Source organism: Aptenodytes forsteri, unplaced genomic scaffold (genome assembly GCF_000699145.1).
Source record: "Aptenodytes forsteri isolate BGI_AS27 unplaced genomic scaffold, ASM69914v1 Scaffold23, whole genome shotgun sequence".
NCBI classification, from domain to species: domain Eukaryota; kingdom Metazoa; phylum Chordata; class Aves; order Sphenisciformes; family Spheniscidae; genus Aptenodytes; species Aptenodytes forsteri.
Genome location: NW_008796043.1, coordinates 7297689 through 7320480, shown reverse-complemented (window position 1 = coordinate 7320480; position 22792 = coordinate 7297689). Strand labels below are relative to the sequence as shown.

At 39.4% G+C, this 22792-nt stretch overlaps 1 protein-coding gene across 1 annotated transcript in view; it reads left to right on the top strand.

Moving 5' to 3' along the window:
* Positions 1–22361, top strand: part of THOC1 (THO complex 1) — a 43139-nt gene extending 20778 nt beyond the window's left edge. Inside the window, exons 3-22 of the mRNA XM_009285683.2 lie at positions 769–842; positions 948–1008; positions 1853–1919; positions 2983–3101; positions 4390–4438; positions 4961–5056; positions 5346–5428; positions 5937–6010; positions 6619–6727; positions 7938–8069; positions 9373–9473; positions 10924–10990; positions 11160–11210; positions 11850–11920; positions 13235–13330; positions 14232–14297; positions 17742–17825; positions 18049–18196; positions 19714–19792; positions 21872–22361. Of these exons, the coding sequence (XP_009283958.1) occupies positions 769–842; positions 948–1008; positions 1853–1919; positions 2983–3101; positions 4390–4438; positions 4961–5056; positions 5346–5428; positions 5937–6010; positions 6619–6727; positions 7938–8069; positions 9373–9473; positions 10924–10990; positions 11160–11210; positions 11850–11920; positions 13235–13330; positions 14232–14297; positions 17742–17825; positions 18049–18196; positions 19714–19792; positions 21872–22167 (1923 nt within the window). The 3' untranslated portion in view covers positions 22168–22361. The remainder of the gene's footprint in view (positions 1–768; positions 843–947; positions 1009–1852; positions 1920–2982; positions 3102–4389; positions 4439–4960; positions 5057–5345; positions 5429–5936; positions 6011–6618; positions 6728–7937; positions 8070–9372; positions 9474–10923; positions 10991–11159; positions 11211–11849; positions 11921–13234; positions 13331–14231; positions 14298–17741; positions 17826–18048; positions 18197–19713; positions 19793–21871) is intronic.
* Positions 22362–22792: the final 431 nt, after the last annotated feature.

Below are 22792 nucleotides of genomic sequence, written 5' to 3'. Positions count from 1 at the left end.
CCGGCCGGGGCTCCCGCTGAGGGGGAGGGCGGGGTCTCTTTTAACGAGCGTTCAGCGCAGCTGAGATAAAGCGGTATAAGTTTGGGGACAGGGCTTCGTACCGCCTCAGCCTCACCCGCCGAGGGGAGGATCTGCTGTTTAATTAACTAAAATTAATGTGAAATTAAATTCTGGCGTAACCCCCGCAGCAAAACGTCCGTAGCTTATTGCGCTTATCTCTTCTGCGCCTCTGCTGAATGATGCTTTTCCATTGCGGGAGCAGGCGGGGCTGGATGTGTACCCAGGCCTCTGGATCTCGCCGTTTGCAGCCCAGTTTGTCAGATGGGATTTGCACAGAAGTGGTCGAGGCACAGACACTTGCTCCCTTAGATTGATTTCATTACAGGGTACAGTAATTTTTAGACCATCTCGTTAGCAGGTGTCATGTCCCAAACCACCATAACCTGCCTGTGAGGCAGGTGAAGATGTGTGCATGGGACTTGAAACTGTTGTAGATGGAGTGTTGGTCACGACAGCGTATTTCTGTGTGTTTCACTTAGAACTATTTTTACCACATTGTTAGCCTAGGTCTGAGGTGTGATGCTCTACTAGCTCACATGCCTCATTTGCTAGGCATTTGTTATTTGCCCTACTTGTTACAAAGTTCTCTTTGTAAACTGATACATGGTGCGTGGCAAATAGATTCCTTAGTATTTCTGTCCACTGTCGGGTAGAGGAAGGAGGAGATCCGACTGGTTTTGTAATTTTTCTTTCTTTACATCTTGGTAGACATCCGCCAGAGAGGCTCTGAATAATAAAAGTATCAAGCCATTGTTGAACGCATTTAACCAGATTCCTGGGAGGTAAGTAGATGCCACTTGATTTTAAAAGATGCCTATTCAGATAATTTTTAGTAATCTTGTCCTTAATAGTTGTTATTAACTGATGTGGAATATTTGCATTTGCAGTGAAAATGAAAAGAAGTGTACCTTGGATCAAGCTTTTAGAGTTATTGTAGAAGAAGAAATAGTAAGTACTTTAAACTGCTACAGCTTGTCTCTTGATAAAGCTCAAATTTCTGTTTGTAAGTTAATGTATTAATTTGACAGCAACTTACTTTAGTATAAAGAAGTGCTGTTTATTAAAAACATTAATTATGTGAAAGTTATCTATGAAGATTGAATATAGATGATTAAAGGAGATTGGTAGGTAGGACAGCATGGCAGTGTTTTACAGATACCATGCTATAGCAAGAGGTGTTGACTTAGCCTTTTCCAGCAGTTCTTTGTAATGCTTGTAAAAGTCTGCTCTGTCTTAAAATTCTGGTTCATAAATACACATTATTCTATCACTGTACGCTAAGAGTGGGGTGGAGTGGTTTATCTGTTACTAGCGTGTAACAAAGCTGTCTGTCAGCTGAAAAGAATGATGAAAGGAATCAAAGAATGTTTTTGTTGATATTACTTGAATGAAGGCTGAATGTGGGATATTAATTTTCAGAGGTAAATGACTTTACACAGTAGATACTGTAGGGTCTTTAATGGCCGGAAGTGGTCAAGAAATGTTGCTCACTGAATAAAAACTTTATATAGTTAACTGACAGGCCTGATTTAATAGATTGTTTGAAGTTTTAGGAAGTTGAATGTAGATACTGTAGGGTCTTTAATGGCCGGAAGTGGTCAAGAAATGTTGCTCACTGAATAAAAACTTTATATAGTTAACTGACAGGCCTGATTTAATAGATTGTTTGAAGTTTTAGGAAGTCGAATGTCAATATTTGTTTTAAATTTGCATACTTCAAAACAAGAACTTTAGTGTTGTTAAATATATTTAGGTCGGAATAGAAAAGTTTAACACTGTTCTGTTTGTTTAGATAAACAAAGCTCCATGTGAAAATCTCCTGGCAATTATTTCTCTTGCTATTAATGGAGTCACAGAAGGTGAGCATCTTTCTCTCAAATCTGTTGGCAGTTTTAGGGTCCATTTAGGGGAATTTTAAAATCTTGTTTTTTGTAAGTCATCTACAGCAGTTAGCTTTGATAATATGTGGTCCTTATGCTAGCAGTTATTAAGTCTGTTTAACGAGAGAAGTGAAGTGTAATATAATTAAATTCAGTTATATGTGTGACATTCGTGTTGGAATTTTTTTTTTTTAATAGAGGAAGATGCATGGTTTTGGTTGCAACATAATTAGCATTTTCTATCTTTGTCCACCACTGTAAAATGCTCAGAAGTCTTCTGTCATAGTTTCAGAGATGAGACTGATGGGACTACTGGGGCAGAGAGGTTAAATGACTTGTAGGTTTCTCTGTCAGTCGCTGCAGAGCCAGAAATAACTTCTGAATATCTGTGCTCGTCTCCCAGTACTGACCTGTCAGTACACAGCTGTTTTTTAGATACTTTAATGTGTTTCTATAACTGTCGTTTGTGTCAGAAATCATTGTGCTAATGTCTTCTGAAGAGGCTTTTGTGCACTTGCCTTTGTTTATGTGTTCACATTACACATCAAATATTTGTTTTGGTAAGTATAGCTCAACTACATATGTGTTTTATGAACTGTAGAATAACAAGACCTGTGATTATGAGGGATGCAGACACTACCAAACTACAGAGCATGGGTAGACAGACTTGGAGCACTGCTTTAGCGGTGCTTTGCTTGAGGAAAAGACTCGAACTTCATGGGTGTGTGTAGTGTAACTAACTGGCTTTAGAAGTCTAGAAGAGTTCACTTGCAGTCTGCAGAGATGTGACATTGTTTCAGACTTTGAGGTTTTTAGAACAGTTACTCTTTATTATTTGTTTTACGCTAGTGCAAAGCTCTTGTAAAGCTCATCTGCGTATGTGTACGTATAGAAATAGCTTTAATGGAAGTTCACGCTTTAGCCCAAGCTTTTTGTTAGTATTTGTAGGAACCCAGGAGAACTTTTTTCTTCTTTTTTAACATAATGTCGCTCAATTGCCATGCATCTTTATTACATTTCAGTTCAAATATGTTCCTCATAGGTATCTGCACTGCATCAACCCCTTTTGTGCTTCTGGGGGATGTTCTGGATTGCCTGCCTTTGGATCAGTGTGACAAAATTTTCACTTTTGTGGAGAAAAATGTTGCTACGTGGAAATCGGTAGGTATTTTTCCAAAATGTGATATGGTTGTGCCAAAGCTGCTGTCTACCTGAACCATTTTTACAAACAGATTTTAAATGTCTTTGTATCTGTTTGTGTTAAAATAGAAGTAGCATTGAGCACATTTTGTTTTGAAGCTTAAAAATGTCTGGGCAGCAGAGGTTGGAAAATTAATAATAAAAGAAATCATAATTTTGATTGATGTTCTATCTCTAACTCCTTTCTCTCCAGTATACAGTGTTTGTCACATTTAGAGACTGGAACTCTAACTTCCGATGCACAATTTGTATGAGTAGCTTCTCTCTTGACTTATTACTCATCTTCTTCCTCAGAGCTGCAGGAGATTCCTTGATCTCCAGTTTGCAGAGAAAGACGTCTTCTTGGTCACTTCCTTAATGAGCTTTCCATTACAGGACTATAGCAATGGTGAATAGGTTGGCCTAAAATGTTTCTGCTCTTGAGGAACATTTGGAACATTTTGCAGCCTGTGTGAGGGTTTTACGCTCTGCTGTGCCATGGTGCTGTAGCAGGGGAAGATCTGCTGCGACAGGCTGCTGAGCTTCTTGTGCTGCAGGTGCTGTTAATTAAAGAGGGAATTCAGGGGCTCGGGCAGAAGTCCTAAGCTGCCTGCATTTTATTCCAAGATCATAAGAAATCTTGGATCTCGGTATTCTTGGTTTGCTCTCTGGCAGTCCTGCCAGGACCACAAGTGTCAGCAACTCTATAGGTAACACCTGAAAAGCATTCCAGTTTCTCTGTGTTTTCCTATCCTGGATTTCCTAACCGAGACATTCAGGCTGTTCTGTTTCAGTTAACGTTGTCAGCCCCAATATATTCACAAACTGTTCTTTATTGTTAATTCAAGTACCTATCGATTTCTTTCTCCTGCTGCCAAATTACTAGTACTGTGAATGCTCTAAATCTTTTGTGTATTGCTCTTTGTGTTGGTGTATAAATAGTGCATGGCATAATAAAGGCAATGAGTGTTAAAACTGGTGTGTTCCAGGAAAAAAAAAGGATACTGCTCTTACAGTTCATTGTCACATGCTTTTTTTTCTGTATGGAGGCTGGATTTAAATGTTGTGGTTTATGCTTTCTTGGAATTTGTGGGACTGCTTGTTTTATGTTGCCTTTTTGTGAAACCTGCCTCTTATTTAAGGGAAAACTCAAATTTAGAGTTAACAGTAGGAATGACTCATACTTACTCATGGCTTGTGATTGACTTAAATTCTGTTCAAAAAGGTTTTGTGTTCTCTTAATGATCTAAATACCTTTACTCCATTTCAGAATATGTTTTACTCTGCAGGGAAAAATTACTTGCTACGAATGTGCAATGGTGAGTTGTAGTTTTTCAGGGGGGTGGTGGGGAATTAAAGAATTCACTGTCTCAGCAAATGAAAGTGAGTTTAATGATTTGATTTACATTCAGATGTGTTCAATAAGTAATAAAGTTAAAAGGCAGATCACTCATCTTAGCAGATGATTCATGAGTCTTGCTGATTAATGTAAAAGTCATTCTGACCTTAGGGAAATCTCTTCATCACTGGAGGTCGCTATAGCAGAACATCTGAGAAATATTTATTCCTCAGCAATGACAAGGCCCATATCAGAGGCTATATTTGAGTAGGATTCATTTGAACTTATTTTTTATTGCTGTTGAAGGTGTTAGGATAATTGTTAGAATGCGTTTGGGAAAAAATATGGCTGATCTGAGGAAGTTACTAGCATTTAAATTTACAAATCTTAGCTTCCTTTCATTAGCTATGTAGGTCATGTAATTAGCAAATCTTATATTCTAGCACGTGAGAAACTGAGAGAGGGATAAATACTAATATTCTTTACTCTTTACAATAATTAGACCTCCTAAGAAGATTATCTAAGTCACAAAACACAGTCTTCTGTGGAAGAATTCAGCTATTCTTGGCTAGGTTATTTCCACTTTCAGAAAAGTCAGGTGAGATTTTTTGCATTTCATCACACTTAGCATCTAACAAAGACTAAATATGCTGAATCTTTTAAGTTTGATGGTTGCAGACCAAATTCAGTTGGGGAAAATCACTTTGCCCTTGTATGTTAGTTCTTGTCTCTACCCTTGATATTGTAAGTGACTTGCGTTTGATATCACAACAAATGAGAGTTTTGAATTCTGTTTCTGAGAATTTAGTATCAGCATCTCATAAACAACTGAATGAACAGACTTAGGAACTTCACAGCTTCTAAGACTGACCCTTTGTTTTTCACAGGACTTAACTTGCAGAGTCAGTTTAACCTGGAAAATGTCACTGTTTTCAATACCAATGAACATGAGAGCACTCTAGGACAGAAGGTGAAAATTCCTATGTCGTTTTTCACTCATTCTGCAGGAAACCTGTAAGACTGCGCAGAAATGCACTACTGTGCATATTGTTCAGAACTGCATGTTCATAATGTGGTTGTCCCTCTTCCAGGTCAAGCTGCTGATTCTGGAAATAGGCATGTTACCTGCTACGTTAAGCTGTGCAGACTTTGAGGGGAAAAAAATTTATTTGATTGTGAGGGATGAGTACTGTTGCTTAACTGTACTAAGTTTTCCCCACAGTGTATGGAGGATAGTGCTGTCCCTTCAGCTGTTTTTCAGGAGAAGTCAGGCTACTGTTGCAAAGTGTAGCAAGGTGTTAAAACAGGAATTTGTTGCGCATTTTACTGGAATAATACTTTAGAGATCTTTTGAATTACCAGTTTAAGCTTTCTGATCTAAAGTGTGATAGAATGTTTAAAATAAAGAACACCGTGAAAACTGTATGTAAATTATAGTGGTATTTGTATAAGTTTCTAATTATTTTTTTTCCTATTAGCACACCGAGGAGAGAGAAGAAGGAATGGACGTAGAAGAAGGTGAAATGGGAGATGATGAAGCACCAACAAGTTGGTGAGCCTATAGCAATTCTAAAAGTTGAAACAAAATTTTATAAAGTGAAAGTAAAGAGCTGTTTGGGAAATACCCCTAAAAGTTGTACTCAGAATTCTACTTATCTCATGTCCTCTCAAGATTAGATACAACTTAGCAGTGTCTTAATCTGTTTAAGTGGAGATACCTGGAAGAGAAAAGAAATCTACAGATTATTTGAAAAAGTTGCATACCCTGGCTGAGAACTACTGTTATTCTCTTTTTCCCAATTTTCCCAATTATCTTGACAAAACTTATTCTGGTAAGATGTATTCAGGGATTCTGAGTACATGCTGTATATGCTTTTAGGAGAAAAAGCTGTGTTCCTCTTCACTCCCCAGATAGTAAGAAAAAGGGATCTTAGAGTTTTACGCTATTTTTGCTTTTATGGTGAGAAAGTAACAGTAGACCGGATGGAACACTCTTTTAGGGACAAATTCTGAATTACAGATTTCTCTGTAAGGGCCTGCTGTTGACATTTCACTTACAAAATTAATTTCTGGGATTGCACATTCCTGAGTGGGCTTGAATTAAATATATCTCTTTCAATACGGATTTTTGTAACCATTTGAATTTTTTTCTCCCCGCAGTTCCATTCCAATAGATTATAACCTGTATAGAAAATTCTGGTCACTTCAAGATTATTTTAGAAATCCTGTGCAGTGCTACGAGAAGGTCTCATGGAAAACTTTTCTTAAGGTAATCTGAGTTCGTGCTTTCAAGAATTCAGCCTAAGTAAAAATAACCATTTATACAAGTAGGAGAGTGACTGCATAAGCGTAGAAGAGTTGAACTGCCAATGCCATTGAAAAATAATAGTGCATGAGGAAATGCATTTTGCTGTTTTCTAAAGTGAGCCTTTGACAATAAACAGTATATGAAGATGTACGGTAAATCCTCTAATAAAACTTGCCTAAGTCACTAACAGAAAGACTTCATATGTTGAAACAATGTCAGAAGTACCTTTTTTGCGATTCATCAGCTGCAAAAAGCAGAACTTGTGGGTTTCAGGTTTGTTTTTTTTTCCCCCCAAGAAGAAAAATGGTTCTACCTTGTCCTAGATCTTACTTTTGAATACTCACATTGATCCCAGTGGGATCCTAAAGATGATAGGTTTCTAATGAAATAAATCTCTTTATAGAAGTAATGATTCGAATGTCCCCTTAAGCCAGCTGTTTCAATTTTCCTTAGTATGAATGTTGAGGATGATTTATTGCTAAGCTACCTGTTTCTTCACAATTTGCCACTCACTGTTTATTTGATAGCAAGAAGACTGCTTTTTTTAATCTTCATTCTCTGTGTTCTGGTAATAAGAGGTAACATCTGCTCAGACATTCTAATATATATCTAGTTAATGAGGTCTACATTCTCAGCTTTCAAAAAAAAAACCCCAACCAAAACCCCATGTATGGTTCAGAGAAACTGAACAGGGCCAGGCTTAAGTCTTTCAGATTAAATTTTTGAGTTTTTCTTCATTGCAGCTTTAAGGCTCTGAATTGATTTTTAAGAGCAGCACTGCAGATTTAACTCTCACTTATGTACCTTTCTTTGTATATATTCTGAACAACTTAATTTAAGTTTGAATATAGCACTATCTTCATGTCGACCTTTTTTCTTCATAACATCTAAACAACAAAGCAATTGTGCACGGTTCACAACCCATAACATTGTTTTTCTTAGCATATTTTAAATACTCCAAATGATTAGAAGTTCTGAAATTATAAATAACACTTTCACTGTCATTTGTGGTGTTCAGAGAAGCCTTACATATTGGTGGCAAATGGGTCTTGTTTCAGCTGGCTGATAGCAAATTTTCAAATTCTTTTACTTGCTTAGCACTAAGTCTAGCGTAGGTCTCTAACTACAAAGTTTCTGTATTATTTTCATGTGGTAAATAACTCTTTTATAGTACTCAGAAGAAGTTCTGGCTGTTTTCAAAAGTTACAAATTGGACGACACTCAGGCTTCTCGAAAAAAGTTGGAAGAACTAAAAACAGGAGGAGAACATGTGTATTTTGCAAAGTTCCTAACTAGTGAAAAGGTATGTGGCTTCTTTTCTCAGAATCACAGACTAGTTGAGGTTGGAAGGAACCTGTGTCCAGCTCAACCTCCCTGCTCAAAGCTGTCAGCTAGAGCAGCTTGATCAGCACTGTGTCCAGTTGGGTTTTGAATGTCTCCACAGATAGAGACTCCACAGCTTCTCTGGGTATCCCGTTACATTGTGTGCATTACCTCTGTTAGTTGATGATTCAGGGACTTTTATTTCTGGAATAAGAGTCTGCGGTAAAGCTGACATTTATTTATTGCATTTGATGTGTATTGTTACATTTAGAAAGGGAACTTAAAAGAGAGTAAATATTTAAAGATCTGTTGCTTTTTTTTATTGCCTTTAGAATTAATTTTCAAAACTTGGCTGATGATGTGTTAACTACATTTTCTGCCTCATAATGGTCTTGTTTAAAATTGCTTTGAAAAAGATCTTGAGAGTTTTTAATTCTGTTAATATTAACTCAAAAATGTAACACTGTATTTAATTTAATCCTAAAATTGTTGTCTTCATTTTGGAATAATATGTAACTAACTTCTAAATGCATGCATTAATAGATGACAGAAACCAAGTCTCAGTGCAGCATGAGTTTTCTCTTTCTGAGATAGAAGAGTAGGTAAATTCCTCTTAAGCCTTTCACCTGTGCATTGACAATTTTAAAATAACAGTATAGAAGATACAGAACCAGTTGCTTAACTAACACCCAATAGTCAAAGGTCTTTTTATCTGAAGAATCTTCAAATGTTTCCTTTGTATGATCTATCATGCTGCAGCACATAAGATAGAAACCAAGCAGTGTATCACTGTGCAAGTGTTGATGAGAGTGAACCCTTCTGTGGTAACCAAACCCTTATGTTATAGCCAGTCGTTCATAGGAAAAGGGAGCAAGCTGTCATTCAGTTACTGAAAAAATTGAATATTTGTTTTTTTCAAATTCTTGTTTGCTTCAAAGTGAATGTTGTTTTATACTGCTAGATTTTACTAGTTAAACAAAAATCTAGGGAGACACTGTTTACTTTTACAAGCAGTTCCTCATGCTTTTAAGAGATGGATTTCATTAGAAATTTTAATAACTCTTTCCTAGATTATGCTAGATGACAGTTTACCGATCTTAGTACCTTATGGAACACTGTCCTGATAGGTGATACTGAATAGAGGTTCTGTAATGACTTACCCTGTTGTAAAAACAGTCCCCATCTAGCTTATCTGAAAACATTTGTTGGATTTTTTCACTTATGCATGTTTAGTGTCTTTAAAATATATGTGTAATTCTTTTTGTTTGTTTGTTTTTGTTTAGCTGATGGATTTACAGCTGAGTGACAGTAACTTTCGCCGTCACATCTTGTTGCAGTACCTAATACTATTTCAGTATCTAAAGGGGCAGGTCAAATTTAAAAGGTAATGTGGAAGTATTTTGTGTTTTGGGGATGGGGAGCTAAGAACTTGGAGATAAACCAAAATATTTTAAAAGAGTTTGTCTATTTGTTCTAAGGTTCTTGTGAAACTTGCAGAGCTTTGGATTGGGAAATACAGGATGTGGCTGAAGTTATTTTACAGCAGGAAAGCGGAGGTCTCCTTCTTGCCTTTCTCTGCTTCTCTCTGTGTGATTCTGTGTCTTCCCTTGCAGTGGCTCTAATGTTCATTAGACTTACTCAAATTTGTGCAGTTTACTAAACCAGCAAAAAACCCAAACTGTTCATCTTCGCAGAGTTAATTTTCTGCCAAATTGGTGAGTTGAGCGGGGTCTCAGAAGTAGAGGCCACTAAAGCTTGCTTAAGGTGAGTGCCAGCCATGAGAGGGAAGGAGTCCCTCTCTTTGGAGGCAGCAAGTTGTTAGACCAATGCAAGCTGCTTGTATGTGGCATCATTTTGAATCTATATTGACTCTGCGATGTGGCATTGGTTGCTGATTTGTTTTTTTTCTTGGTGTGCTACAGAATTCTGTCTAAAGTAGCAAGAAATAACAATGGTGATTATTGCTTTTACAAATCAATGGGACAGAACAAACCCCTCTCTTTTCCTACTTTGTACTCTAATGTTATGCTGGAAGAAAAACCTACCTCTGTTCATTTCCTGTGCCCTTGACCACATGTGCATGTAATGATTAACGTTAAGACAGCCGTCTTTCACCTGCAATATACTGCTTTTTATAAACACATCTCAGAGAATGTTGCAAACTAGATTAGGATCATTATCCTCATTCTATAGATTATCTTTCAGTATTATTTACCAAGGCAATCCGGTGGCAGAGAAGGAATAGAATTCAGGTCTCCTGAATTGCAGTTCAGTCCTGTACAGGAGATAGTCATTTAAATGACAATTCATTAAACAGATGAATAAAAGAATTGTTTTGGGATATTAAAGATCTGTGTTCTGTATACAGCCAGTAGATTAATTGTTTCTTTTACTGTGTTTTGTCTACAGTAGTGCTTTAGCTGGTGTTAGGAGAGGGTTTTTCTGAAGTAAGTCTCTTCATTGTGCCCACTTGCTGTGCTTTGGGTCTAGCATCAAGGTGTGATGTTGAATCATGCAAGTGGACTTCCTATTGGATGAAGCTAAACCAGAAAGTATATTCCAGAAGCACATCTAATTAACTCCACAAACTAAGAAGTGGTCAGTCCATGGGACCAGACCAGAGCACATTCAAACTACTTTCTTCAGATCCCCTCTAACACCCCTCAGAAAGTATGTAGTGTAAATGATGTGTCCTCAGCACTACTTTGATGTGTAGTGAACTCTTCAAACTTAAAAAAGTAGGCTGATTTAATGACACTTCTTTGGTTTTTTTTGTTTCTGGCTGATTTAATGACACTTCTTTGGTTTTTTTGTTTGTTTTTTTTCAATTCCAGTTCAAACTATGTTCTAACAGATGAACAGTCTCTTTGGATTGAAGATACTACAAAAGCGGTTTACCAGGTTGGTACACTACATATACTATTGCGTGGTAAATATTTTCCCATGTAATTTTTATAGAAGTATTAATGACCTTTGAAGCAGTAACCACCATTTTCTTTAGGGTTTTTTCTACATGTTCTGCTACAAATGTAATGCAAAAAGTTAACTTTTTTCTCCCTCCCAATCATAGCTTCTTTCAGAAAATCCTCCAGATGGGGAAAGATTCTCAAAAATGGTAGAGGTAAGTACTTTGGTGCCTGTCTCAACAAAGTCTATATGGCGCATAAAAAAGCAGTATGGTTTTAAACGAGCTTTTGGAACATAGATGTAATATCTGAGAGAACTTTTCTCTCATCTCAGTAAAAAAGGTCTCGTAACATCTTTTTATTTTGCAGTCATCTTTTTCCCATGTTTTCATTAATGTACTTTTCTTCCTTCTCCTGGGGAGAAATGGAAATGTGCATATATGTGCATGTGTACATACAGATAACATTGGTTATTGAGAAAAATAATAAAATTTTTTAAAAGTCTCTGCAGAAAGGAGTGCTGTGCCTAAAGACATGGGAATAAGAAGCAAGTGAAATTAAAAAAAAAAAAAATTGTCATCTTGCTTTCCCTTTTTCCTTTACTTTGGCTGCATCTATTTTCTTCTTTAGAGAAGGAGAAATAAAGCCTTTCCCGCAATTATTGAAGAGAGGAGATACACTAATTTTGAATAAACCAGCTGTCTAAGATTATACTTTGGCCTTCAAAATAGTGGCTGAAGTACACACACTATAACAAAGTTTTCCCCTTAATTTTAATAGCTTAATTAAGATCTTTGGGGTCAACGCCGAAGGTGATTATGACCCTAATAATGTGTAATATTATATTTTTCCAGCATATATTAAATACCGAAGAAAACTGGAACTCATGGAAAAATGAGGGCTGCCCAAGTTTTGTGAAAGAAAGGTAACTCTATTATGAAGTAGAAGCTTGCTGCTGCTTGTGTGAAATGGTGGTTCAACTTCAGAATATGTATCCACGATGTATATGAACGTTAATGATTCACACAACTTTGAGATTTGTGTTGTTGAATGTCCCTTTTGCGTGTGCAGAAGGCTCCTAGACTTCTGCCAAAAGTCTTAAGGGATCATTATGTTAGTGAAGCGGCGGTTATGCATGTGCGGGGTCTCAGGAGAGCATTCCTCACTGTCTCGTGGCAATGTTTTGTTCTCTTAATACCAAGGATCCAGTGACTGAGGAGACTGAAGCATGTTGTCTCCCCTCCTACCTTCAGCAGACCCTAGGTTGAAGAAGTTGGTGCCTGACTTTTCCATATACTGCTTTGGGTTGCCTGTAATGAAGCCTTTGGCAATTATGGCTTTGGTGGGGCAGCATACCTGGAGTTTTGTGTAACAGTTCTCCTCTTACATACCTTATTAGGTTTGCCACTTGGTGGTGATCGCTTACCTGAAAGGAAATTATAATTAGGTGGCTTTTGCCATTGAAAGGTTTCCTGTGTAATTAGTTACTAACTAGTGGCAAAACTTGAACTTTGACTCCATATGTCTACGTCTCCATATGAGGTGATGACCAAACATTCCTCTTCCATCCTTATTTATTCTACACATAGACTGTAGCCTCTTTGTGGAAAGGAGCAGCTGGGTCATTATCTCTCTGCAGATTTCCTTGTATGGAGAGATCAGGTGGAGCCACCTCTTCATGACTGCATCTATTTGCAAGAAGGAGGGGGGCTGTGAGAAGAGAGACATTACTACTGGGGGGGGGGGAGTAAAATTATGAAATTTGACTTTTATAAATGTTCTGTCTCCTTCTTTAGATCTCAGCCAGAGTTTCAGCTTGGGTAGGTCTTACCCTAACCTCAGTGGTCTGGGATCTCCATTCTCTGATCCCATGAAATCGGGTACACCTGGGGAAACAGAACTTGCAATCATAGAAGAGATGATCCCAGCAGCAGGGTAGATCATACTTAGTATGTGCTGCTGGCATAAATGTGATTTGCTTCTTTTTCTATATTGGGACTCTGATAGACCTTTAAATTTGTGAGTGAACTAATTTTGGTGTCTGGCGAATCCTTTTCCTTATCCTTACTTTACCTTCTTTCTCCTCTTCCCCCCCTCCCTCCTTCCACCCTAGAATCCCCGGTCTTTCTGAATACTTTCATTATGATTTAACTCAGCACCAGCTGAAGTGAAATGGCTTAATTTTGTTCTCTAAATATTACTGGTTTGATACTAAAAAGCTTTTTTTTTTTTTCTTTAGACCTCCTGATTCTAAGCCAATGAGGCCTGTGAGAAAGAGGCCAGCTCCAGAGGACTTCTTAGGAAAAGGACCAAACAAAAGAATCCTTATGGGGAAGTACGTTGGATTTTTTTTGTTACAGGGTTTCTGGGTTTTGGTTGGTTTCAGGTTTTCTGTGGGGGTTTTTTTGCCACTGACTTTTTTCTAGTCAGTAATTTTCAAACTTCTTCACTTTGGAACTGCCAGAAAAGAACAGCCAAGGGATACGTTAGTTCTTTTAAAACTTGCAGTAGGCTTCCTTTCCTTATAGTCATCTCTTGTAGATGCCTTTTAAATAGTCTGTAAGTTACAGGCTGAAAATGAGTGGTTGGTACTCGTTGGAGTTTTTATACTTTTGTCATCTTTATGTTTTTGCTTAAAATGTATCTATGCCATGGGTTCTAAAGTAATACCCACTGGTATTTTATTCCTGGAGCAAAGAATTCTTCTTGATATGTCCTCTCCAATAAAAGTGCTTATTTTACATGATACTAAGTGCTGCATTTTTCCACTTCCTTCTTTAGGAGAAATGATAGTTTTTTCATTGTAACAGTTCACCCAACCTAGATGTGGAAATTTTGACCTTGTCTTGAGCTTCAATACCTTGTACTGAGTGTTTAGTAAAATGTCCCTTCTGAAAAAGAAAGTGATAAATTATTTCATTTATCAAAACAAAATAGCCTGACCTTAGCTAGTTTGGAAAGAGAGTTTGTTACTGTTTCTGATCATAGATCAGCAAGAGATTATAATAGAAATTTAATACATAATTTTCCTAATTTGCAACATCAGATAAGATTTCTGTCACTTCTGGTAATTCTGATACGTATGATCACAAAGTTTGTATGGTATGCTTTATTATAAAGGCTCTAGGGTGAGAATTTCTGTAGTGTTGTTTCATGTGTCTGACTTTGGTGAATGATGGACCGTGGAATGATAGTGATGAATGTGAAGTTTAATATTTGTTTATGCTTCTCTTCAGTGAGGAACTGACCCGCCTTTGGAATTTATGTCCTGATAACATGGAAGCTTGTAAATCTGAGAGTAGGTAGGTAAAAGATGGTACATCATTGTCTAAAGCTAACTTTCAGCACTCTAGTTGCACACAAAATTACAGTTATTACAAAACTGGCATAAGGAAAGTATATAAGATGATCTTATATGGTATGCCATTTCACTGTGTGTCTTGAGAGAAGTTGGTTGTATTAATCTTTGTCTTAAAATCTCCTTACAGTTTTTTTCACTGGTGTTTATGCTGTCAGTAATTTTCATTGCGTAGTAAAATCTAAGCTAAAAACCAGATGGAAACTCCCATTTTGTAGAGGGTGACTGTATAATTACCTTATATAATAAAGGAAGATTGCCAAGTCTGGCTCTAATGAAGTTAGCATGCTATTTGGCTATGATTTTCAGGCAGGCATGTGCTTTGAACAATACTAGATAAGAGGAAGTTGGCTAGCAGACATTGTTTCAGTGCATACCGGATCTACTAGTGGTGCAGATGTAGAAAAAGACAATTACTGGTTATGCTTCTGCTTGCACAATTGTAGGAAATACTGAAAACGTACTTTGCTACATCACTTTCTGTTTGTTAAAGATAGCGTAATCCCCGTCTGTGCAGACATGGTACCTAGTATGAAAATTTGGAAAAGGAATGGGACAGTTCCCAAAGAGAACTTTGCTAGTAATGGCTGCAAAGGCTGGATGCCGGGCGAGAGGTGCTAGCTGTGCAGATGTCCTGAGTGGAGGAATTGCTTTTCCAGAGGTTGAGAGCTCTGCAGAGGAGTGCCTTCCTTTTTTGTGAGGCTGGGATGTGCAGGAAGGCCTCTGACAGGATACTTGCCTTTACTAGGCCAAGGGCTAAAGGTGGAGTTGTGTTTGGAACCAAAGCTTTTGATTCCCTATGCATGATTGTATTGTGCTGCAACTTCTTTAAATGGGGAAAAAAAACCCAAACTAAACAAATGGAGATAAACCAAGAAAATGCATGCCATGGTAAGCAGGAAAGAGAAGATCCCGGGGGATCTGGATTCAGTTCCAAGTTTTATTATAGACTTTGACTGAATGTGGTCAAGTGACTGTAACTCTCTGCTTTGATTCCTCATGTCTTCATTCAAATGGGGCAATACTTCCTTACCTGTCTTCTTTTTTAGATAGCTGTTCTTGGGATAAAGTCTGTCTTCTAAGTTTTTGCATAGTGCCAAATATAGCAGGATTCAAATCAGATGGGTTTTCAAGATGCTGGCTTTGGTTCCAGTAGTCAGTGATAATACTACACTTAAACATGCATGGGGCACTGCTTTCCTGGGCAAAATGTGTTTTTCAAAACAAAACTAAAGTGAATTTATAGACCAGTGCGCTTCCCCCCCCCCCAACAACTGATTACCACGTTCCGTTGTAGAAGCAGATGTGTCTCTGTCAAACACTAGGTAGGAGAACTACAGATCATGATGAGCTTGCTTTGCACTACTGATAATCTTGGCCTACAGTAACCTACAGCTCTTAAGTAATCTGTATTTCTTGCTGCTTTGAACACTACAAGCAAACTTTCCTGATCATTGTGAATTCTTCTGTTATTTTTTTTTAGGTCATGGTTCCTTATGTACTGGTTTGAATACCTTTCAGAAGCAACCACTAGCTGTTCTAAGAACAGAAACATCAGTCGCCTTTTTAATATGTTCCCTATGAACCACAAATACTGTCTTTTAAATCACAGAAGAGCTGAGGTTGGAAGGAACCTCTAGAGATCACCTAGTCCACCCCCTTGCACAAAGTAGGGTCAACTAGAGCAAGTTGCCTAGGAGCTTCTCCAGTCAGGTTTTGAATGTCTCTCCAAGAGTGGAAGCTCCACAGCCTTTCCTGGGCAACCTGTTCCAGTGTTTGACCACCCTCACAGAAAAGCGTTGGGGTTTTTTTTCTGATGCTTAAGTCGAATTTCCAGTATTTCAATTTATGCCAGTTGCTGCTTGTACTTTCAGTGAGTAGCATCAAGTCTGACCCTTTTCTTCCTTACTGCCCCCATCAGGTATTCAGTGCCCCCAAGCCTTCTCTTCAAGTTAAACAGTCCTAGCTCCCTCAGCCTCTCCTTGGATGTCAGATGTTCCTGTCCATGCGCAGCCTTTTGCATGGACCTGTCTCTCTTGTGCTCGGGAGCCCAGAGCTGGACCCAGTGTTCCAGATGTATCTCACCAGTGCTGAATAGAAGAAGGGAAGAAGGATCATTTCCCCTGACCTGTTGGCAACCCTCTTCCTAATGCAGCCCAGGATGCCGCTGGCCTTCTTTGCTAGAAGGGTGCATCACTGACTCATGTTTGTGGTGTTGTCCACCAAGACCTTTTCTACAAAGCTGCTCTCCAGCCAGTCAATCCCCAGCATGTACTGGTACCTGGGGTGTTGTTCCTCCCCAGGGCCAGGACTTGTCGTTTCCCTTTTCTGAACTTGATGAGGTTCCTGTCAGCCAGTCCCTCCAGTCTGTTGAGGTCCCTCTGAATAGCAGCGCAACCCTCTGGTTTATCAACCACTCCTCCCCGTTTTACATTGTCTGCAAACTTGGTGAGGGTGCACTCTGTCCCATCATCAGTAGGTCAGTAATTAAAGTGCTAAATAGTACGGGCCCCTGTATCAAGCCCTGGTATACGCTAGTGACAGGCCTCCAGCTGGACTTCATGCCACCGATCACATCTCTTTGAGCCCAGGATCAGATGCTTTTTCAGTCCACTTCAAATAAATCAATTTCTCCTGATGCCGGTAGACTTAGACTTGTATTGAATGTACTTTAACTGAAGTACCTTCAGCGGAAGGTGCAGGGATCACCACGGGGAGTGAAATGAACGTGTTTGAGCAAGTTGGGGAGCCACTAAGATGGGGTCATTAAGTAAAACATAAAGCTGTTTAGTATTTTTTCCTCCTCTAAAACTAATGATCATAAATTATTGGAATTGGGGAATAATAGTAGTCTAGCTTTCTCTGGTAGCAGATGAAACTGAAACGGGGAGGGTGGGGGGGTAAAGAGGCCACATTTTACTTGTCCTGTCAAATTACACAAAACTAACAACCATTGTAGACTCCTGAGGGCTTGTGAGCTGTGCAAGTGGCAGCATGTTTCTAACACAGCCGGTCGCTTATTACGGGTATTTTTATGAAAGTCTCACTTCCTTATTGCCAGAATTCTTGTCTTGCATCCCATAGTCCTTTTTCACCGAATGCTATTGACAGACGTTCATGTCCGCCTTTTGTTGTGGCAGAAGGTTTAAATGCATATAATAGGCAGTGCTAGCGACTACTGGTACGCTTCAGTGGTTATGCAGTAAATAATTTTATAGCAACATGTAGCAAACATTCCTTGCTTATTTGCAATCATTGAATTTGGGTAGGTTGTTTTTTGGGATTATTTTCTTCTGTGGATAAGCTCGGGATGTGTATGAAGGGTCTGAAAGCCAGCTATTTTAGAGTAGATTATGAGGAGTATTAAGCTCCGTGTTTTATTTTTTAGGGAATATATGCCAACGTTGGAGGAATTTTTTGAAGAAGCTATTGAACAAGCAGATCCTGAAAACATGGTTGAAAATAAGTATAAGTATGTCAATCTTTGTGTTTCACTTTATTTTGATCTCTTTCACGTTTGGATTGTTGAAGAAAACAGTCTGTTCTCTGTATTACTAATATCTGTGCAGAACTCTAATGTATAAAAAATTTGTAAGTTTGGACAGAATTATATTAATTAGGAACTGACTCAGATCTCTTTCTGTGCTTTTATAGATGACAGGCTGTTACCAATCAAACTTGTATTTTATTTATAGGGCTGTGAACAATTCTAACTATGGCTGGAGAGCATTGAGACTTCTAGCTCGCAGAAGTCCCCACTTCTTCCAGCCAACAAACCAACAATTCAAGAGTTTACCTGAATATCTAGAAAACATGGTAATCAAATTAGCCAAGGAGCTGCCTGTAAGTAATATTATCCTATAATAATAAATGCTGAATTCATTTGACTTCCTGCTTGTCTCTCTGCAGTCCATTTGGGAGTCCATGGGGAGGGAGGGGGCAAAAAAACACAGCCAAAAAAAAAAAAGTTTGCAAGGTAAAAATTGCAAGTAAAATTGGTCTAATCAATGAAGATCCCAGTACCACTGAACTGTGAATAACATTGACTAACCAAGTGACTGCTGAGGTCTGCCTTGGGATTGCCACAGCTGTTTGTTCACAGAATACAAGTTTTTCTGCTGGGTTGGTAGACGGGAATATATTTGTACCCAGCTATGTGGGTTCCCTGTTGCAGTGCAAACCACTTTTCATTGAAGGCGTAAGCCGGTGTTAGGGCTCGTGAATATCGGTAGCTGTGGCTACTGGGGTGGCAGCCCGTAGTGAAGGGGCAGGGTATGCAGCTGAAGTGTTACCAGAGCTTTACAGCGAGACTTACCAGAGCTCTTCTGTCAGCCCCCTGGCTTTGAAAATGTGGAAAGAAGAATAGACCTTGTGGGGCTCTAAATCTAAGGCGTTAACCCTTTGCATGTTCAACAGTACAAATCTGAGGCCAGGGAGGTGTCTTTCAGATCACTTTATACACAGGGATAAGAGAGGCTAACAGTTGGGCGGGGGAGCATTTTCTAAACCTTTGAGTTCGCACACAACCCAGCAGTTTCTTGCGGATATGAACCCATGCTTCCGTATTTGAGGGCTTCCTTGTCGGTAATGTGAAACCACTGAGGTGTAAAGGTTGGATTGTAACATACAGCCTTTTTGTTTGTTCAGCCATCGGTTAACTAGATGCTAATTGCAATTTTAGAAAAAATACTGGGAGGAGAAAGCTGTTTAATATATTACGGTGTCACTGTATGCAGTACTCCTGATGGTACTGCTGTCACGTTCCAAATGTTATGGCAAGAAAGAAATATGTGGATAAGGCCTGCGATTGAAACGCAGGAAAAGAAAGCAACCTTTTGTTCATCTTTGCTGATTAATAGCTGAATCAGAGTGAAAAGTTTGTTGTTTGCTTATTTGTTTGCCACCTTTTAACTAGTGTACAGAAAAGTTTGAAAATACAGCAAACTTCGAGGAATTCTTGAGTGAGGAATAAAATTCGTGAGGAATAATAATTCTTTAAAAAAATGTCAGTAGTGTAGTCGTAGAGAAAGTTGGTTTTGGTTTGGGTGGTTTGGTTTGTTTTTTTAAAGTATTACAGCTATGTATGTAATGCTTAGTTGTAGCTACTGTGAAAAGAATGGGGAGAGGATCCTGTGAAGTCAGTGGATACTTTCGTTAGGTTTTTTTAGTTAATGCCGTGTTTTATTAGAACACTTGTTACTGGTGTTGTGGATACAAGACACTGTGGGGAATTTTCAATTCTCATATGGGATCATGTTAGATTTTCCATTCTAACACACATTCCAGGGACCATCACAGAGCTGTAAAATTTCTCTTTAAACACAAAATTCATCCAGTGATGTTCAGTTCTCTCATTGTAGCCTCCTTCTGAAGAAATAAAAACAGGCGAAGATGAAGATGAGGAAGATAATGATGCTTTATTAAAAGAAAACAATGAAAGTAAGATTTGCATGTTCTCAGTCTTTTCAGTTTCTCTCTTGACGTGTGTTGTAGAAGCTGTGTTTTATCATAGTTTCTACTGAGGGTCACCAGTCCTGGTTACCCCAGTGCTTCTAACTTGAACCCACATTCGTACCAGAAAGTGCAGCCTTTTCAGGACACAGGGCACCAGTAGCAGCCTCTCAGTCTCGTGGCCTGCAGTGCTGAAAGCGTCCAACTTCTTGAAGTTGGATTAGCACTTTCATTAGGAGCCTCTTCCACCTTTTCTGCTGCGTAGTGTATGTTTACAGTGTTAGTAGGTGTTTATAGCTAAAGTGCCAGCGTTGCTGTGTAAAAAAAACCAAACAAAAAAAAAAACAAAACAAAAAACCACAAAAAACCTACCCAAGGGTTCTTTGCCCCGCTTTCCTGTTCTTTCTGCCCTTTAACTGCCATGGGTAAGTGCCTCCCTCTAGCCCCTGCTGGGGTGGGTAGTTACGGGACTTTCAGAAATGGATATATTCCAACTCTGAGATCTTTACTTCCTCTTCATTTAAAATATCTTCAAGGAAAAAGCTTCTCTGTGAGAAGAGCAACCTTCCTGACAAACGGTGTCTCTTGTTCCTCTCCATGAACCAGTCCTTCCATTTTTGTCTCTTGCTGTAACCCCGGTATGTCGTGCTCCTAAGTGTCCTTCCCTGTCTCCCGTGTCTGTGAATCTGCCTTCTTCTGTCCTCATCCACGCCTTCCTCTCACAGCACCACCTCCCTTGCGTGTTGTATCTCTGTATGCTAGCTCTTGGATCCCGCATGGGCAGATGGGGTATGCAGGGCGTGGAACTCGCACGCCGGGTACTGCTGGTTACCCGTGGACTTTGTGATTTTGTTGAAAGAGTTTTCTATTAGTGGAAAGCCGCCTGTGGGCCTCTCTGAATCTCTCTTCTGTTGCCCTTTTCCATCCAGCACCTTTTCCAGTCTCCTCGCCAGTAGTGGGGAAGTTCTGTCCTCTTCAGCTTAACACTGCCTGAAACAGCCTTCGGAGCTTCACTGTGTTGAGTTTACATCTTTAAATCTTGTCTTAAAGCAAAGATGGGAGAGCTGTGGTCTGCTATACATCGTTGTGCTTAGAAATAATGGAAGTGATCCGAGTGCTTTTGTTGTCTTGTCGTTCCTGATCTTCCATTCTTTCCCCTCGATGTAGTGGGTTTAGTTTAGATAAATGGGTGTGACTGATAAGCACTGGAGAGAGTTGGAGCTTCCACTCCATGCCAGCTGGCTCTTCAGGTGGCATGAGGGTGAGATATTCATTAAAAATTAAATATATGATTGATTTCTATGCGTAAGTAATTCAGTCTTTAGGGTTTTTTCTTTAAAACAGAGTGAAATAAATATAGGTGGTAAGCCATAGATTGTAGACCATGATAAGCTATAAATGTGCAAACCCACCTGTGTAATCACTGCAGCAATTGGCTTTTCAGCAGAGCACAGTATTGCGTGGTGGTTTTTTTTTAACTTGATGCCAGAATGACAGAAAATTCCTTAAAGTACTGACTACACATTAAGGTTACTATCCTAGTCACAGTCCTGCTGCTAATAGGAACATGAGGCTTTAGTAACTCAGTAAAAGGGAAGCAAACTGGTTTTTACCTGGGTTAACTCTGGGTAAAGTGATTAAAATAGGTCCAAAAGACAATTAAATGTTAAAGATCACTCTGCATTTTAATATTCTAGTTGACTCATGTATTGAAAATTGCAGGCTACCTGTCAAAATCCTCGTTTTCATTTGGAGGAGGCAGTTCTGATGCACTTCAGGCTTTAGCAGTTCTCTCCCAGTCAAACAGGAGGTACATAAAAAACCAGCATTTTCTTTATCATGGGCAGTAAGGGACGTTCCTTTTGAAACCCAGGCAACAGATCTGTAAAAATCCATCTGTTCTCAGAGCTCTTGAGCAGGTTTTCACAACTAAAGGAAAGGTGTAAGTCAGTCTGTTGTACATAAAAAGGAGGTTTAAAAATGGGCAGATCAGGGAATAGTCATGTGCCGTATCTGGAGACGTTCCCCGTGTCTCACTGTCATTCTCTCTTTTTATTCCTCCCCCAGGTCCAGAGGTACAACGGGACAAAGCCATGACGGGCGAACAAATCGAGTCATTTGCGAACAGGCTTGGGGAGCAGTGGAAGGCCTTGGCCCCCTACTTGGAAATGAAGGATTCTGATATACGGCAGATCGAGTCAGACAGCGAGGACATGAAGATGAGAGCTAAGCAGCTGCTGGTTGCCTGGCAAGATCAGGAGGGCGCACACGCCACCCCCGAGAATCTGATCACTGCGCTGAACAAAGCTGGGTTAAGTGACCTTGCGGAAGGCCTAACCAACGACACTGAAAGCAGCAGCTAACTCGCTTCAGATGCTAACTCGTCGTTTGGTTTTGGCGGTGGTGGTTGTGGTTGTTAATTGCGATTGTTCTGGCTGTTGTTGTTGTCGTCGTTAATTGTGACTGTTTTGTTTGTTGTTTTTAATTGTTACTATTGTTGCTAGGTAACAGATTTTTGCTGGGTATTTTATGTTCAATAAACGATACAACTTTTTAATAATACTGTTCACTTACCCAGATTTTCTGAGAAAAGGATTAGTCATCCTGATCCAGCAATGGGAGGCTTCATCTTGGATAGTGGAAACGTCAAAGGGAGGATGGAGAGTGAGGGCAGCTCTGTGCGGGCTGCAGCTGGGAGGAGGGTTTGGCGTCAGCAGAGCTCGGGTGGCTCCTGTTGGACGGGAGAGGTCAACAGTCTCTGTAACTGCCCGCTTCTCTGCAGGTAGGTAGGTGTGAAGGACCGACTTCTAAGTCGTTTGGCGTGGCAGGGAGCTCTGGACCATCAAAACGTACCTGGTTGTGACTGATTCAACTTTGAGAAAATAATAGGGTTGTGATGGAGGTCCCAGTCGTGGTATTCGTTTTCGGTGAAGAACCGGTGTCCCTGGAGGGGTGCTGTGGTCAGTCTGCTCTCCTGCTGAAGAGCTG